At 45.7% G+C, this 17,509-nt stretch overlaps 1 protein-coding gene across 2 annotated transcripts in view; it reads left to right on the top strand.

Moving 5' to 3' along the window:
• lekr1 (leucine, glutamate and lysine rich 1) overlaps positions 1-17,509 on the top strand; it is a 275,682-nt gene that overhangs the window by 208,053 nt on the left and 50,120 nt on the right. For both annotated transcript variants that reach the window (XM_038816234.1, XM_038816233.1), the window contains exons 8-9: positions 3,232-3,309; positions 3,401-3,604. In XM_038816234.1, coding sequence (XP_038672162.1) covers positions 3,232-3,309; positions 3,401-3,604 — 282 coding nt within the window. The remainder of the gene's footprint in view (positions 1-3,231; positions 3,310-3,400; positions 3,605-17,509) is intronic.

The following is a 17,509-nucleotide window of genomic DNA, read 5'->3' as shown; positions in this document are numbered from 1 at the left end:
GTGTGCACGTGGGTGGTTTGGTGATGTGGGAGGTGAGGGAGCGTAGGTCTTGGATGGTGGTATCCGTGTCCCTGGACAACAACTCTGCTCCCTCCCTAGTCGGTGAAACGTGTCGCGATGTGGGCGTCCCGTGCGCGCTAGCCCTGGTGATGGCGTCGAGCGGCCTCCCGTGTCTGCCTGTGCCCCACGTCATGCTCATTGTCCCCCATCCTCCTCGTCGGACGTGTCCTGCCCTTCCTCCTCATCCTCCTCCAGCACATCACCCCTCTGCTGGGCTGTATTGTGGAGGACGCAGCAGGCCACCACGATGTGGGTGACCCTCCTAGCCTTGTACTGGAGGGCCCCTCCTGAATGGTCCAGGCACCTGAAGCGAATCTTCAGGACTCCAAAACACTGCTCAACCACATGCCTGGTCACTGTATGTGCACCGTTGTATCAGGTCTCAACGTCGGTTGGTGGCCTCCAAATAGGTGTCATCAGCGGGTAACCTCAGTCGCCCAGCAGCCAGCCCCGTAGACGGGGTTGGGGGGGGGGGGGGGGGGGGGGGGGGGCCTCAAACATATCGCCTTGATGGTCGCCAGGAGCGGGTGTCCTCCCCCATATCCCCGTGGTGCCAGGTGTGCCATCATCTGGCAGATGTGTCTCACAGTCCCTCTGCTCAACCGCATTCTCCGTCTGCGTGCCCGGTCCGGCAGGTCCTCGAATGACAGGCGGTTGCGGTACAGGCGGAGCCTCACCCGGTGTCTCCTTGGTACTTCCTTCTCCTCGGCCTGTTGGGCGGCTGGCCCTCCAGCCTGAGCGGCTGCCACCTGTCCCTCTGCAGCCCGCTCCTCTGCTGCAGCCTCCGTCTCCATTCTGAGCGGCCTCCGCTCATGCTGCCGCAGGGCATCTTGCAGAGCTGCGGCCATCGTCACGGTGGCCAGCATTGCGGGTTGATGCCTGAATGCCATTCTCTGCAGGGGGTGAAAGGCCAACATGTTAACATGGCGCATACTCCCGTGCACATTAGGATTCCATGGGATACATGGTGGCTCCTTTTGGCAATGTGGGCCCCAACCAAACATGCCGCCCCACCCCTGCACCACAGCCCCATCAGTGCCCCGAGTCTTGGCACCCGGTCCTGCTACCAGGGCCCCCATTGGCTGGCATTGCCCTCACTGGGGGCTGCCATGGGTGCAGCCTTGGATAGTGCCCCGTTGGTTGCCGGCTGGTTAGGTGGGGCGTTCGGGGTTGCCCTCCAGTCTTGGCACCCTCCCCTGCCTGTAGCAGGTGTCCTCCTGCCACGGCCAATACTGCCAGTGTCCGGGTCAGCAGCCCGCAATCACTCCACGCCATTTCCGACCTCCTCTCTCTCACTCAGCAGCCAGGATGCCAGGTTCACAATTTTTATAATCACAAGTGAACCACGCTATCGGGAACTCGGCCCATCGGATGCGGTGAATCGTGGAGGTCCTGGAGCAACGGGTATCAGGCTTGCTAATGATAAGCCCTTCAGCCTGCGTGGCAAGCGTCGCATTTATGCCATTTTCAAGTTGCTAGAGCATTCCGATTTGGCATCCAACTGCCTCCTACCCTGATTTCGGCATCGGAAGCTATTCTCCGCCCAATCGCCTTTCCCGATTTTGGCATCAGCAAACGGAGAATCCAGTCCTCTGTTTTTGTCTTATTTATTGAGGGATAAATATTGCCATGACACTGGGGAATAACTCTCCTGCTCAAAGCAACATGGTACCATGAGAGGATAGGTGGGGCCTCAGTTTAAAGTTTTATTTGAAAGACAACACCTCGATCAGTACAACCCTCCCTCAGGACCGAGTGTCTGCTTTGACTTTTCTTTGTCCTTAACCCCTGGAATGGAACTTGAAACCACAACCTTCTGATTTAGAGGCAAGAGAGTGCAGCAACAGAAACACTATAGTATATAATAAGAAGTTCTTAGATATCTCAAAGTTGCACTGGCAATCCCTCTGGGAAGTTCCAAAGTAAGGGTTTATGGAGCAATTGTCCAGACATGCTAACTTCCCCTGAACAATTGAACTGCAGTGGGAACCATCTGCCAAAGCGATCTACCAAAGGATGGGCCGGCGCCCCCCAGATGGACCGGCGCCGTCGGCTGGGAGTCCTGCAGGAGAATGGACATGTAGTCGGTGGAAGGGATGGGTCAGTCCATATGACATTAACAACTCACGTTCGTCAGTTCATCTGGGTGGGGGCCAGTGGATCTTTACCTCTGCGCCGTGCACCGACCTCCATGTTGGTGACCGATCTGTCTTCTGCCACCCCTGTAACCACCAGGGCCCATTCTTCGTACAGGGTGAGGACCCTGATGTCCAGCACCCTGCCGACCGTTTGGGCCCTCTGTCTTCAGTTGTGGGCCAACTTCTCCTGCGGGGTCACAGAGGGAGCATCATTAGTTGCACGCTTGGTTACTCATATTGGGAGGGGGGGTCGGGTTGGGGGCTTGGGATTTGTGGGAGGGAGCTCTAGGAGTTGGGCTGTGTGGGGGGAGATGGAGTGAAGGAGGAGAGTAATGGAGGGGAGAGTCTGTGGGGGGCGGGGAGCGGTCAGGGGTCTTGTGCAAAGTGACCCGTGCAGCCTGGTGGAGGTTGTTGATCTTCTTGCTGCACTGGGTGCCAGTTACCCTGATCACATTCCCTGAGCTGCCACTTACTCCCAGGTGACGGTGGCTGTCCTGTGGCTTACTGTTCTCAACCCCCAGGGACCAGGATACCAGCTCTGGCCTCCACCGCGTCCAAAAGTCATCCGAGGTTGGTGTCACCAATGTGTGAGGCTGGCCTCCGTGGCTGCAAGGCTGTGAGTGGGATTGGCTGTGCAGGAGCAGTTTAGGTGCTGCTGTCACTTATTAGTGGGAGTCTGGCGAGAGTGGTCCCGGGTGAATCAGCTGGTGAACCATGATTTGCGGCGTGAAACCTGTGGGGCCTCGTTAAATGGGCCAATCAACATTTTTAGCAGTGATGGCTTCGCCAGGCCAAGCATCGAGAATCTCATGGCATTTCCTGTTCGCCAGTGGTAGGGTGAAGGAAGCAGGGGATGGCACAGGAGGCCAGAATTGGACTGAGTTCTTGGAGGATTATGCAGGCTTCCAAATTCAATGCCTGGGGATTGCCATTCACTCCTGGTTTCCTGCCAGGAATTAAAATCTGTTCTCTAATTTTGGTCTGGTGCTTATTTAAAAATAATTTAATGATCATTGTTTACATATCCACACAGGAATAAATCAAGGGAAGCGGCAGATCTCCTCTCAAAGATAACAAATCTGGAGTGTGCACATGACGAGGGGGAATCCAAGTAAGTAATAGGGTTTCATTTGCTATTGTGCAATACTACTGATATGCCCAGAAGATCATATCAACTACTAATATTCTTTCTATTATCACAGACGTCACAAAGAAATGAAAGAAAAAGAGGACCAATTGCTGCTTTGTGAAAAAAAGTGTAAGAGTTTAGAAGAACAGCTGGAAGCAAAAGTTCGCAAGGAGTCAGAAATACAAAACCGATCGTCACATTCACTAAATGAATTACTGACTCTAAAAACTGCCCTAAGTGAGGCAGAAGAGAAGCTAGCTGCATTGAAACAAGAGAGGTAAAAATTGGATGATGTTGCTGTAACAAAGGTTGAAATGAAAAATAAGCATTCAAGTCATGATCTGTCTCTCTTCCAATGCAAATAACCTCAACCGTGGTGCCTCCCTCCTCCCCTGTAATATCTTCCATGGGATTCAAAGGTCTATTCAATTTTCTATCTATCAAGCTACCTATCTATTGTAAAACTTCCTAAAGAGACCACAAAAACAGTATGGTTTGATTTCCACTCTAGAAGCCACAAAAATTGGCATGCCCGAAAGGTCAGCAACAATTTTTACCTTGGAGGTGGGAATCGTGAATCGGGCCATTTCTAATATTGTGATCCTGCCTGGTAGAGCCTGCCCCACTATATTCGTGGGGGACTGAGCTGGAACTGGTGCTGCCATCTCCTGAAGTAGGCCCAAGGCAGAAAGAGAGAGGAGTGAATGACGAGGCGGGCAGGATAAAAGGCTCACCTGCGTACACTGGAAATCAGCCCAGTTCTGGAGATAAGTGTAAGCCTCATAACCCACACCCCTTATCCCCCATCAGTCTCCATATGTTTCCTCATCCTGATGTCTCCTAAAGGCACCCATATACCCCATCACCTACATAATTATTATAAGGTCTGGAAAGGAGTCCACGCCGAGTCGAGCAGGTTGAATCAAAAGGAAAAAAGGTTTAACGCAACAGAACAAGAGTACAGAGCTTTACTAGCAGAGACAGCTCCCAGATCATGGCAGTCCGGTTTTATACAGGATGTAGAAGGGGGTGGCTCTCCCCTCAGTGAGGGAGTGCATATTCCCCACAGTCCTTTGGGAATATCAACCCTCTAGTCTGATAAGTGTCCCATGACCTGCTTAAGCTTTCATTAGTGTCCCGTGACCTGCTTAAGACTATATTATGACAATAACCCATACCCCATATAATGCCTTCACGCGATGTCCCTTCACCCCCCCCCCCCCCCCCCCTCCCCGGCATGTCTCCTCAATGCATGGCCCCCTCTATACCCACTCACCCCCATGCCCCCTATATCACCTCTCACCTTCCTATAACCACTATGTGCAGACCTCATAAGCCATAGAATAACATTGGGAAGTCTTTGAGATGCTCATACAACTGTGAAAATAAACAGGAACTCATAAGAAGCTTCCAGAAACATTATTCTCTTAGGGTGTCATAAAACTGTCAATTGAAATATACTCAGTCCCCTTGACAACTGTGCCAACAAGCTGCGTCAGCAACCCCTGCTAAGAAGAATTCATTGTGGGTTTGGAGCTCAGTCAAGCATTCCCAATGAAATTGCATTGCACATGTATCAACAAAAGCTCCAGACCTGAATACATGAAAGTCTTAAAAATTGTTTGAAGAACTCAAGCTATCTGTTCGAGCTTTTAATCAGTGCAACATACCTGAGCTGATATTACATGAAAAGATGCAAGAACAGAGATCAATTGCCACAGTAAAATCTGAATTTCAATATTGTTATTCATTATTGCAAAAGAGCACATTATCCAATAGATAAATGACTCTAATGCATCTGGGATCTTCTCTATTTTCACAATGCTGGTCAATTTAATGGTCACTTACCCTTTAAGAACAAAGTCCTATCATTAATCACTGCACTAAAAACATATTTAACTTATCATGCAGAATTGAATTATGACTCATGAAGTTGGCAAGACTTTTTCAATTTACCTGTCAAAAGGTTCCTGACTCCAGATCAGAGTTCATCCATTGTTCACGACACCTCTAAACTACTATGAACCATGTCACCTTCAAAAGCTGGCACAATTCCATCAAAATTGCAAGGGGTCTAAAATGCTCAGTTCCGCAATGGAACGGGCAATGTCAGGACTACTGTTTGCAAGCACCCGTCTCCCACAATCTTCAAGATTTACAGTAATGGGAATAGGGGTGAGAATCGAGGAATCGGCTCCTTCCCACAATTTTTAAAGCACAATCATTGTGGGTTGGTCCTGCACTGGGATGGGCCCAAGAGGTCTAGTGGAACTGATACCTACAGGCTGCTGTATTTAAATGGCCACAGAAAGCTATTGTGCCTCTTCATAAAAGAGTAATAAACTCTGACATGAACCACTTGGTAACAGTAAAGTACTTTTATTTGAAGCAAAAGATAGTCAGGCAGAGTATGCCGAACAGCAATCTAATACTAAGAATCAAAGACAAAGCTCACTGTGGTTGTTTTGGGGATAAAGTAACATTCTGGCATCTGTGTAGTTATTAAAGTCTGTGGTGCCTGTGTTACATTTTTTCTTTACCTTAGCACAAAGCATGTGCTCATTTTTACTATAGAAAATGATGCCTGATTGACTGGCATTCATCCATCCAACTTGTGCCTCCATATCTCTTAACTAGAAGGGCCCATGAGAACACTACAAATGAACCTCATTCTGGTGACGTTCATTTTCTCAGAGATTAGTTCAGTCAAAGTTTTGTGTCTTCAGTTTGTTTCTTCACCAATCCCTTCTCTTTTCAATGAACATTGCCATCCATGTCAGTTCTCAGACATGAGCTTATGTTAAACCACTATCTTTGCCAAGCATCAGAAAAGGTCTAAAAACAAATACTATGCAGTCAAAGTATCTTATTGATCATTGATTACAGACTTCTAGGTGAAATCGCAAGTTGCAATCTTCACAATTTCCTGCTTAAGTCATTGAATAATTAGTAATGATTAGTAGCATTCAGTAGAATTTTGCGACTGTCTTTCTAGAATGGAGAATCTAATTTGAAATGAGTCTCGGACCTTTCCAAGATGATAAATTGCAATGATTGGATGTATCACTTAGTTATAATTTCTGGAATACAATTTGAAAAACTTTTTTGTGTAAACTTGGGGCTATTCTTCAACCAAAGTCAAATTTATTAAAATTGATTAACTTATACTATGCTGCAAACCTTTTTCAATTGATTGTGTTATATGTAAACATGTTCTACCTCAAACAAATTTCCTCTCTTATTGATTGGGTGACACACAAATCTATTCTTTGAGATTCAATCTTTGTTTTTAGAATGGTAGAAGATTAGTCAAGTACAGCAACCAATTGCTATAAAATCCAAGTTCTTTTGTTTGCTACTTTTCGTTCAGTAGCTAGTGTCAAACCCAGCAAGCCAGTAGTAACAGCAGTTCGAGAGGCTTTTAAAAAAATATATTTTTATTAGGATTTTCCAATTTTAACAATTAGATATATAAAACAAATAATATTAATAATATTTACAGAATGAGACAGTTCTTATGGACAATTTACATGTTCTCCTTTCATCGGCCCTTTCCCTCCTTTGCTCCCCCCCCCACTCCTCCTCCTATTGTTAATCGGGCTCCATCTTGGCCCCTTATTCTGCCATGGGTGTTGTAGTCTTTCTTTCATTTTGTAATTGTTGCTGTTACCCCTATGGCTTTGTTCGAGGTGGTTCCCTGCACCTCCCTCGCTCTTTTCCCGCGTCCCCTCCTGATATATCCCTGGGTTCCTTCTTGCAGCTCCCCCATCCCCTTGTGCAATCCTGTCTGCTCTCATTGGTTCCCCCTCCCGCCCCCTTCCCTTTCTAATCGCTATGGCTTAAACAGGTCTTGGAACAGGCTGATGAATTGCCCCCATGCTTTGTGGAAGCCCTTGTCCAACCCTCGGATGGTGTATTTGATCTTTTCCAGGTGGAGAAATTCCAACAGGTCTGCCAGCCAGGCTATAGCTGTGGGTGGCACTGCTGATCGCTAGCCAGGCAGGATGCTCTGGCGTGTGATTAGGGAAGCACAAACAAGGGCATCAGCCCTCTTCCTAGTATATAGTTCTGACTGGTCCAACACCCCGAAGACTGCCACTCTCGAGCATGGCTCCACCCTCACCTGCACAACATTGAAAAGGTTGTCCAGACCCCGACAAGTCTTGGGCGTGGTTGGCCGGGCCTCCCTGCCACTATTCACACTTGATCTCCACCTCCGGGAAGAACCTGCTCATTCGGGTTCTGGTTAGGTGTGCTCTGTGCACCAGTTTAAACTTCATGAGGCTTTGCCTTGCGCAGGATGAGGTGGAGTTGGCCCTTCTTAGTGCGTCACATATTCAGGGCTGGTTTAGCACAGGGCTAAATAACTGGCTTTCAAAGCAGACCAAGGCAGGCCAGCAGCACGGTTCAATTCCCGTACCAGCCTCCCCCAATAGGCGCCGGAATGTGGCGACTAGGGGCTTTTCACAGTAACTTAATTTGAAGCCTAGTTGTGACAATAAGCGATTTTCATTTCATTTCATTCCAGAGTCCGCACTCAACTTCCATCCCAGGTTCGCCCTCCCATTTCTGTCTTGCTCCATCCAGTGGTGTTCTCACCTATTCTAAAAATCATCCATAAATGTCCCCGCACTTTCCTTTCTCCATACTGTTCGGGTCAGCAGTTCATCCAGCATTATGTCTCTCAGGGCCCTCGGGTACCTCGTCGTCTCTAGCGATATCATGGTTGAGTTGTAATTCACCGACTGACCACTAGGAGTCTCATTAGTATATAAGTGAATGTTAGAGTCAGGTGACCCCTCAGACTGGCTGGTGGAAGCTGAACAGAGAAGTTGCTTGTGTTTGATCTTACTGTTATTCCATATTTTACCCACAGTTAATGTTAATAAATCATTTATAGCTTTTGCTACAAGTGTTCCTGTGATATAAATCAGGCCATCTGACAAGAACATTACAGTCTCCTTGTGGAGAACGTTTTTTATTTGTAAATGTCGCAGCTCTGTGTGCTCAGTCGCTCCAATCTTTCCGTCAGCTCGTCTAGGGTTGCGTATCTGTCTCCCATGTAAAAGTCCCTGATTGTCAGCGTGCCTCCACCCCCGCCCGTCCTGGCTCCAATTCTTAAAAGTGGCGTCCAGCATGGCTGGTGGGAATTTGTGGTTACCGCAGAATGGGGGCCTTAGTGGATATCTCGATTAAGCTGCAGTGCTGTCTCATCTGGTTCCACCTTTTTAACGTCGCTATTACCACAGGGCTGGACCTGTATTTTGCTGGGGGAAGGGTGGGGGATGGGGGCACTAACGTGGCGAGGGTTCGGAGGGTCGTTCCCTCACAGGAGGACTCTTCCAGCCTCACCCATTCCATGCTTGGTTCTGTTACCCATCCCATGCTTGGTTCTGTTACCCATCCACTTACTCTCTCAGCTGTGGCTGTCAGTGGTAGTATTGCACCTATGGAAGGGCTGTGTCGCCCATTTTTCTTCTCCTCTGCGGTGTAGTCTTGCCGATTCTTGGATTCCTTCCCTTCCCCCCACACACACACAAACACCACGATCATTTTATCTATCTCTTGAAAAAAGGCCTTAGGGATGAAGATCAATTTGGATCTAAACAGAAAGAGGAATCTTGGCAGTACGTTCATCTTGATCGTCTGCAGCCTCCCTGCCAGGGAGAGCGGGAGTGCATCCCATCTCTGCAGATCCTTTTGGCTTCCTCCACCAGACTGGTCAGATTCCACTTGTGGATCCATGTCCAGTCGTGGGCTTCACTAAATTCCTTCACTCACCAAACTCGAAGATTCATATTCTATACTCGCAAGAAGCACTCAGTGCGGCCAAGCAACACTCAGAGACCCCTGTATTTATGCTCCCAGAAAAACAAAGGTGGGTCACCTCTGCTAAAGTTTGGAATCCAGCTTAAACTAGCTACCCAATTAACGAGTTAGAGTTGCTGCCAGAAACCTTGGACACGATTTATCAGCCACGATGATCCAGGGATCATGTTGGGAGGAGGGGGGGGGGGTTGAGAGATTGGGGTGCAATTTCAAAATGGAATTGCGACTCAGTGCAACCTCGGTGGGTTCCCCGCCGAGACCCAAAAAACAGTAGAATGCCATTAGATAGAAGGGTCATTCCCATCCGGAATGGACTCTGCTTTTTTTCTGTTAGATCGTGCTCCTTGTATATCCTTATTTAAGAATGGAATAAACTTAACTTTCCTCTTAACTTAAACAGTAATTTTCAGTTAATTACTAAATGTAAACAAAAAGTAGGGATGGGATTCTCCGGCCTCACAGCCGCGTTTGTCTTGGCGGCGGGAGGCTGCGTGCCGTTCGCTGACAGTGGGATTCTCTGCTCACGCTGCTACAATGGGGAATTCCCATTGAAACCACCTAGGGCCACCGGGAAACCTGCGGGCATCCAGCGGGACCAGAGAATCCCATCACCAGCAAACGATTGGAGAATTCCCACCTTGACATTAAAGAGTGATTACCCTTAAGATCCCCTCATTCGCCAAAATCCCAGTTTCACACATTGTGCATTGAAGCACCATTCCCTGCTGGACTCTCTGGCTTTCACCAGACAAATTTAAATGAGGCCAGAGATTCAAAATCACAAGGACCACTGTTAGCTGATCAACACGCTCCGTCTAAAAATATCTATCCCGTTGACTCAGTCCGAATCCTTTTTTTTGTTTGCATCAATCCTCTCGACAGCAATTATTCCCTCCATCAATATTGATAACTGCTCTTGCCTCTTCTGCCCCTCCCAAGAATATTATAATCCCCAAATGTTTATTTTCACCCCGTTCAATTTTCAGACTTGTTCTATTAAAGTTATTAATTCTATACATTGAACATAACTGTATCTAATTCCCGAGTTTATTTCCTACACTGTATATATTTCAATATGTGCTCTTTATTTAATTTCCTTCATATTTAATCCTATCCTTTCTGTCCTTCTGAAACCTGCTAATTGGTAGCACATAACTCACTTGAGTCAGTCATATTGGTTCTTTAACAGTCTACAGTAAATGGAAGTAAAATCCTAAAGATGAAAATTCCAGTGTAATTTTATTAGTATAATTAATATTCACCACCACTCTTTATTTCCAAGCACTAGTAATACCACAAGTGAAGTAACAGGAATGATCAGTTTAAAAAAAGACATATTAATGTGCTCACACCAAGGATCATCTTTGTTATCTCAAACGTGACTGCAACTAACCTTGAAGAAAATAAAGTTTCTTATAAGAGAACAGCTTGGCATGCGAGCAAATTTTGAGGAAAATAAAAACTTTTAAGCTCTGCTTTATTTATAAAGGTGAAAGTTTTGGCGCAACCAGTAGTGGGGAGAAAAATATTATTCCAACAACTGTTCATCTAATCTGATTCATGTTGACAATTTGCAATGCAGTGAAAAAAATAATTTGACTTTTGAAACGTGGACAAGCTGACTGACGTAGAGTCCTGAAATTAACTTACAGTCGTACTGGAGAGGGGCAATCAATTATCAGCCGGGAACCAAATGCAATTTCAGTCTATCTGCCTGTGGCAATTTAACACAGCCACTGCAGTTCCAGGTTTAACACTGAATGCATTGCAGTTACACCTGGAGGGCCCCGGCCTACTTTTGGAGTCCTGCTGTGTGGCAGTGACATTCCTTGGCCTGTGGAGCTGAAGCTGAAGTGGGAAGAGGGGATTTAGATGGGTGGAACACTCCTGGAGTCACCTGGGTGGATGGCCCTTAAATGTGCGCCAACTGCTCCTCCTTCCTCTGGTAGCCCAGGACTCTTGGCTTTCTCCTTGAGTTAGAGGGGCAGCTGGAGTGAGCTCGAGAAGTCCCGTTGTCCTCTGGTGTTGGAACTCATGGATCCCAGGAAGTGCCTGCACCTTAAAGTGCAGCAATTGCAGGACAAAGATCTTGCAGCACGGTCTCCACAGCGAATACCACCCTAGCCATGTTGAGCTTGTTGCATTGGAGTGTTGGCACAATCACCTCAGACACAAAGTGGACAGAATCCTCAATGCATCCTTTCAATCCCAGGACATCTCTTCCTGATCTTCCCGACTTTTCCTTTGGAAGCAGGATCGAGTACAAGGCGTGTCATCTGACTGGGACTCAGCAATACTTGAGTGCCAGCAGCCTTGGACATCCCAGCTTTTGCCTGCTGTAGATCTGTAAGAGTGGTGAGTGCACCAGATTGTAACCCCCAACAAGAATTAGGTCCTGCCAAGATTTGTGTTTATGTGCCCGTGGAGGGTTTCTCTGTGCCAGTGGAGGGTATGGGTGAGTGCTATGACAGTTCTTCGACATTGGGGTCCATGAATCCCTCTTCTGTGCCGGTGTCACGGCTGGAGTTGAAGAACTGGCTGGCGGACTCCCTGGAATGCTTCCCAGACATGCCTGCAAAAGAAAGAAGAGGTCATTAGAAACAGGAGACGTAACTCACAGTATTGTTGTCTGATTGATGTTGCACTGCTGCATCCTCACTTGGTTTATCTCTGCCAACCTCATAATCAGCACAGGAGCGGCTGATGTCCTACCCGGCTTTCTGTCCTCGAAGCTCCTGAGGGCTTCTGTTTTGGCATCTTTTCGCCCGTCTGGGATCTCTCCCTTGTGAGTCAACTTGTTCTGCATGAAAACAGGCGGAGAGAATGTAAGCAAGATGCGTGCCAGGGCAGATTATAAAGATGCCTGGCATGTCTGGAGCAGTAAGGTGATGAGGACATGACTCGCAGGGGAGATGAAGATGTGTGAGAGTGAGTAGTGGTGTCCCTTGAGTTATCAGTGAGATTCCTGTGTGTGTGTAATGGGTATGTGAGTGTGCTGAGAAGAGTGAATTACCCTGGAGAATGGAGAAGACCATTCATACTCTTCCTGCAATGGATGGCTGTCCTCTACTACAGGACATTGGAATTCTAGACCACTGCCCCTGCTCCCATGTTGGGTTAGTGGCCTTGATGACTTTTTTTTTCTGGAGCACGGATACAGAACATCACATAGGGTCTCTACAGCATCAAGCAGTCTCTCCTTTAAGGCATCTGAAAATCTGGGAGCGGATTTCTTGGCAGCGTCACTTCTCAGCAACCTACGAAGTGTGGCTGGTGTGCACTGGGGAAACCTTTAAATGTGGTGCCCCAATGATTGCAGCACCAGGAAATGGAGAGCCAGGAAAATCAGAGGTTGTCTTGCCAGTGATACAGTGTAGATGAAACTTTTTGCCACTAAGTGCTGCCTAATATAGTGGGAAAAACCACCATTGCTGCTTTTCCCACCAGCCATTGGCCTTTGTCGATTCCTGGGAAAATCTTGCCCTAAGTAGTTTCCATCTTCAAAACACCCTTTGATTATGTGATCCATATGAAACTGAGAGTAGATTTTTGCTACAAGGCCCAAAGATCATCAGCCCACTGGAAGCAGATTCGTGACACCAGCCATTCCTGCAGAAAGAAACACACCAGCCTTCCTATTCCACCATTTTTTCACCAACTGCAAACTTTGCTAAGTGCCTGACTATCTTTAGTTGGCCACAGACGGGTCCGAACCAAGTAGGAGAAAGAAAACTATGTTTATTGCGAAGCGATTATATTTCCAACATACGTCAAATCCAAGCCCTTGTCTGCTCTGTCGGTGTCATACCTGGCCGACTTTATGTAGAACTCAATCATGAATGTCCTTGGTCTGCCCGCCTTTTAGCAGGTGAGCTCGTAATCGGCAAGACTCACGGCGAGACAATTGCTCAAACCCGTAGGCCTCGCGCTGGTTATAACTATCCCATTACCCAAATCATTAATATGCTGCTTGTCACATCTTGCCAAGTAGAATACCTGCCTATTTTCCCTACCTTTTGTCTCCTGCCAGTAAGCGAATTTCCTAATCAGGTCAGAATTGCCTGATTCAATTTGAGGTAACACTCTTATGAGGGACTTTACTAAATGGACTCGAAACAGAGCTCTTGTCTCTCCCTACGGATGCAGCCAGACCTGCTGAGATTTTCCAGCATTTTCTCTTTCATTTCAGATTCCAGCATCCGCAGTAATTTGCTTTTTACTAAATGCCATTTGGATGTTCATGTAAAGAACGTTGATTAACAATCACCTGTTCACTACTTTAATCACCATTTAAAGAATTCAGTCAGGTTTATTAGGCATGGCCTGCCCTTTACAAATCCATGCTGGTCTCTGATCAGCTGAAAATTTTCCAAGTGTTTCATCATTCTATTCTTAATTATGGACTTTCCCAACAACAGATGATCGTCAAACTGTTCTATAATTTCCTCCTTTCTCTCTTTCTTCAATAATGGAGTGGCATGCACAAATTTACAATCTAAAGGATCAATTCTTGAACCAAGAGAACTTTGGAAGATTAAAGTTAGGGCATGTGCAATGTTCTGACCTCTTTCCTTTAAAACCTTAAGATATTAAGGGGAGACAATGGTGTACTGGTTAATTTCACTGGACTAGTAAGCCCCATGTTTCTGTTCTGGGGACTTGGGTTCAAATTCCATCGAAGGTGGAAATTGAATTGCAATCAATTGATAATTCTGCGATTGAAAACTAGTGTCAGTAATGCTGACCATTATCGATTGTTGAAAAACCCGTCTGGTCCATTAATGTTTTTTAGGGAATGAAATCTGCTTTCCTTATCTGGTCTCAACCACATGTGACCCACAGTAATGTGTTATCTCTTGTCTGCCCTCTGAAATGGCCTCGTAAGCCACTTAAATTGTAGCACTTAGGGATGGACAACAAATGTTTATCTTGCTAGTGATGCCCTCACCCCGTGAAAGAATTTGAAAAAATCAATACTGCTATTTCACTTACTTTAATTCTGGTGAATTTATGTTTTGAAATTATTTCATGGGATCATCACTGGCAAGGTCATCATTTGTCACCCATTTCTAATGGACCTGGAGAAATTAATGGTGAGCTGCGTTCTTGAACTGCTTCAGTGCATGAGATCCAAGTACGTCCATGGTGCTGTTAGGAAGTAAGTTCCAAGTCTTTGACCCATTGAAGCAATGACAGTATCGTTCCAGTCGTTCCAATTCTGGCCGCCACATTTTAGGAAAGATATGAAGGCATTGGAGTGAATGCAGACAAAATTCTCAAAAATTGTTCCAGGGATGAGGAAATTCGGTTATGACAATAGTTGGAGAAGGTAGGACTGTTTTCTTTGGAGAAAATAGGGTATGAGGAGATGTGACAGAGGTATTCAAAATCATGAGGGTCTGGGCAGAGTATATAGGGAGAAACTGTTCACACTCGTGAAAGGGTCGAGAACGAGAGGGCACTGATCTGAAATAATTTGCAAAAAAGCAAAAGCAACATGAGAATTTTTTTCATGCAGCAAGTTAAGGTCTGGAATGCACTGCCTGAGAGTATGGTGGAAGCAGGTATCCAGAAGGGAACTTGGCTGTTATTTCATAGAATTCATAGAATTTACAGTGCAGAAGGAGGCTATTCAGCCCATCGAGTCTGCACTGGCCCTTGGAAAGAGCACCCTACCCAAGCCCACACCCTATCCCTGTAACCCAGTAACCCCCACCCAACGCAACCCAACCTTTTCGGACACTCAGGGCAATTTAGCATGGCCAATCCACCTAACCTGCACATTTTTGGACTGTAGGAGGAAACCGGAGCACCCGGAGGAAACCAACACAGACACGGGGAGAACGTGCAGACTCCGCACAGACAGTGACCCAAATTTGAAAATGAACAATGTGCAGAATTATGGGGAAAAGGCGAGAGTGGGATTAAGTGAATTACTCCTTCAGAGAATCGATGCAGACATGATGGGTTGAATGGCCTCGCTCTGCACTGTAAAATTTCTGAGATTCTGTGAAATCAGGATGGTGTGTGACTTGGATTAGAAGTTGCAGGTAGGGCATTCATGGGGCACGTATTGCTCCTGATCACCCTTTGTTTGTTAATGTAATTGTAAAAATGTTGCTTTTGATAGCCCATGCTAGATTATTTCCCTTTCTGTTTTTAACCTTCTTTAACACCCCCACCTGCAACTAAACCTACATGCTACACAGGTCAACCCTCCTCCCCACAACCCCTACCATCAGTTCAAATATTGATGAATGAAAATGTTATTCAGACAATTTACACTTGGTACTTCCTGCACTTTCTCTCTTCCTTACAGATACAAAACTGTTTTAGAATGCTGTGTGTTTCAGCTTCCTCTCACCAAGAACGATGTCTCCCAGCTTTTTAATTAAACCATCAGTCAAACAAAACCAAGGTTCTGACCTGCAGTCCAACTTGTGTGACTGATTTCAGTCTTTATTTCAAGAATCCATAGCAATTCCAACTTCTAGCCTTAAAGGAACACACAATGTTCTTTATATTCCTGACAAAACAGTACCTTCTTTGACTTACTGTAAGATTGCCTAGCATTTATTAATATTTTCATGTGTTTAATTTTTCATTTTTCAATTATAATTGATCTAGTTTCATTTTAAATGTTTTAGTTAATCTAGAATGTTCTGGTAGTGTGTACTACTTGAGGGCAGCATGGTTGCACAAGTAGATAGCACTGTGGCTTCACAGCACCAAGGTCCCAGGTTCGATTCCCCGCTGGGTCACTGTCTGTGCGGAGTCTGCACGTCTCCCTGTGTCTGTGTGGGTTTCCTCCGGGTGCTCCGGTTTCCTCCCACAGTCCAAAGACGTGCAGGTTAGGTGGATTGGCCATGCTAAATTGTCCTGAGTGTCCAAAAGGGTTAGGAGGGGTTATTGGGTTACAGGAATAGGGTGGAAGTGAGGGCTTAAGTGGTCGGTGCAGACTCGATGGGCTGAATGGCCTCCTTCCGCACTGTATGTTCTATGTACATGTCTAATGGGAAACAAATCTTTTAACCTCTCGTCTTGTTTGAGGCTTGTGAATTTTGCGTTCACTACCCAAGCTGGGTACGTCAACCTTATCTGTATTTTTCATTACTCTGAACACCTGTAACTTGCCCGTTTTCGCCCATCTAAAATAGGTTTACCTGTGCTATTTTTTTATACCATTGCTTTGATCTTGTGATTTTTTTTCCTGTAATCCCTTGACATTGTGGAGCTCCAAAAAGATGAATTCTGACTACCTGCAATTTCTAATCCAAGTCACACACCAGTAATGCAAATAATCTGAGCACCATAGCTCATGCGACAATCACAGCTAGTGGTAAACAAAATATCAGGGTTACTGAGCCAGAACGAGTGCTAATTAAAGGCTTCTGATCATGACCTCAATGTGTTATTCATATAATTACAGCATTGAAAATTTGCTTATGCTTCAAGTTCAGGGGAAAATAAATCCAAGGATCATTGGAAATGCACAAACTAACAAATAGGCAGAATCAGAAATGGTTTCCAGGGATGAGACAAACTACTCAATTCCAGCTTATAAACTTTCTTTTTAGCTTCTCAATACTGGGCTAAGACACTCAACATTAATGCGCTCCACATGGGGCAGGATGTTTCCATCAAGACTTCACATTCTGTAATTCCAATCTCTGCCAAAATTATGGTAGATGCGCCATCAGCTCCTTAAAATAATGAAAATTAGATAGTACTGGCAATCCTGCTCCCAGATATTTTATTTTCTATTCCTCCTAGATAAAATAATATCAATCTTTTATCTTAGAGCATGCACCACCAATTTGCATTTATGTAGCACCTTTAAAATGATCAAATGCTCCAAGGCGCTTTAAAGAAGCATAATCCAAAATAAATTTGATATTGAGTCATATAAGGAGCTACAGGAACTGATGTTCAAAAGATGCTCAAAAAAGGTAGATTTAAAGAATGCCTTAAAAGAAGAGAGAAAGGGAAGAGAGGTGGAGAGGTTTATGAAGAGAATTCCGGAGCTTAGAGCCTAAGTAGTGTTTTTGTAAATTCACCACTCTGTCTTAGAATTCCCCCTATACCAAAAAGGGCCGATATTCCAAATGGTGAACAGGGATTCTCACTCCCTGACTCCGATGCAGGCTTCAGTGGGTGCCATTCAGGTCAAACTATATTTCCAAGTTATTCCCCGGTATAACCCATACCTTCACCGAAGAATTTTACCTACTTACCCCTTAGTAGCATCGATGTCCTGGGTCCTGCATTGCTAAGGAAGTGAAGTAAGCTAATAACCACTTTTTCAGGTTACATTATTTTATTATTATTATACTTTTTTTTAATAAGTTGCAAA

This window comes from Scyliorhinus canicula, chromosome 13 (genome assembly GCF_902713615.1).
Source record: "Scyliorhinus canicula chromosome 13, sScyCan1.1, whole genome shotgun sequence".
Lineage (NCBI taxonomy): Eukaryota > Metazoa > Chordata > Chondrichthyes > Carcharhiniformes > Scyliorhinidae > Scyliorhinus > Scyliorhinus canicula.
The sequence above is the reverse complement of the archived record's forward strand: the minus strand, read 5'-3'. Positions and strand labels throughout refer to the sequence as shown.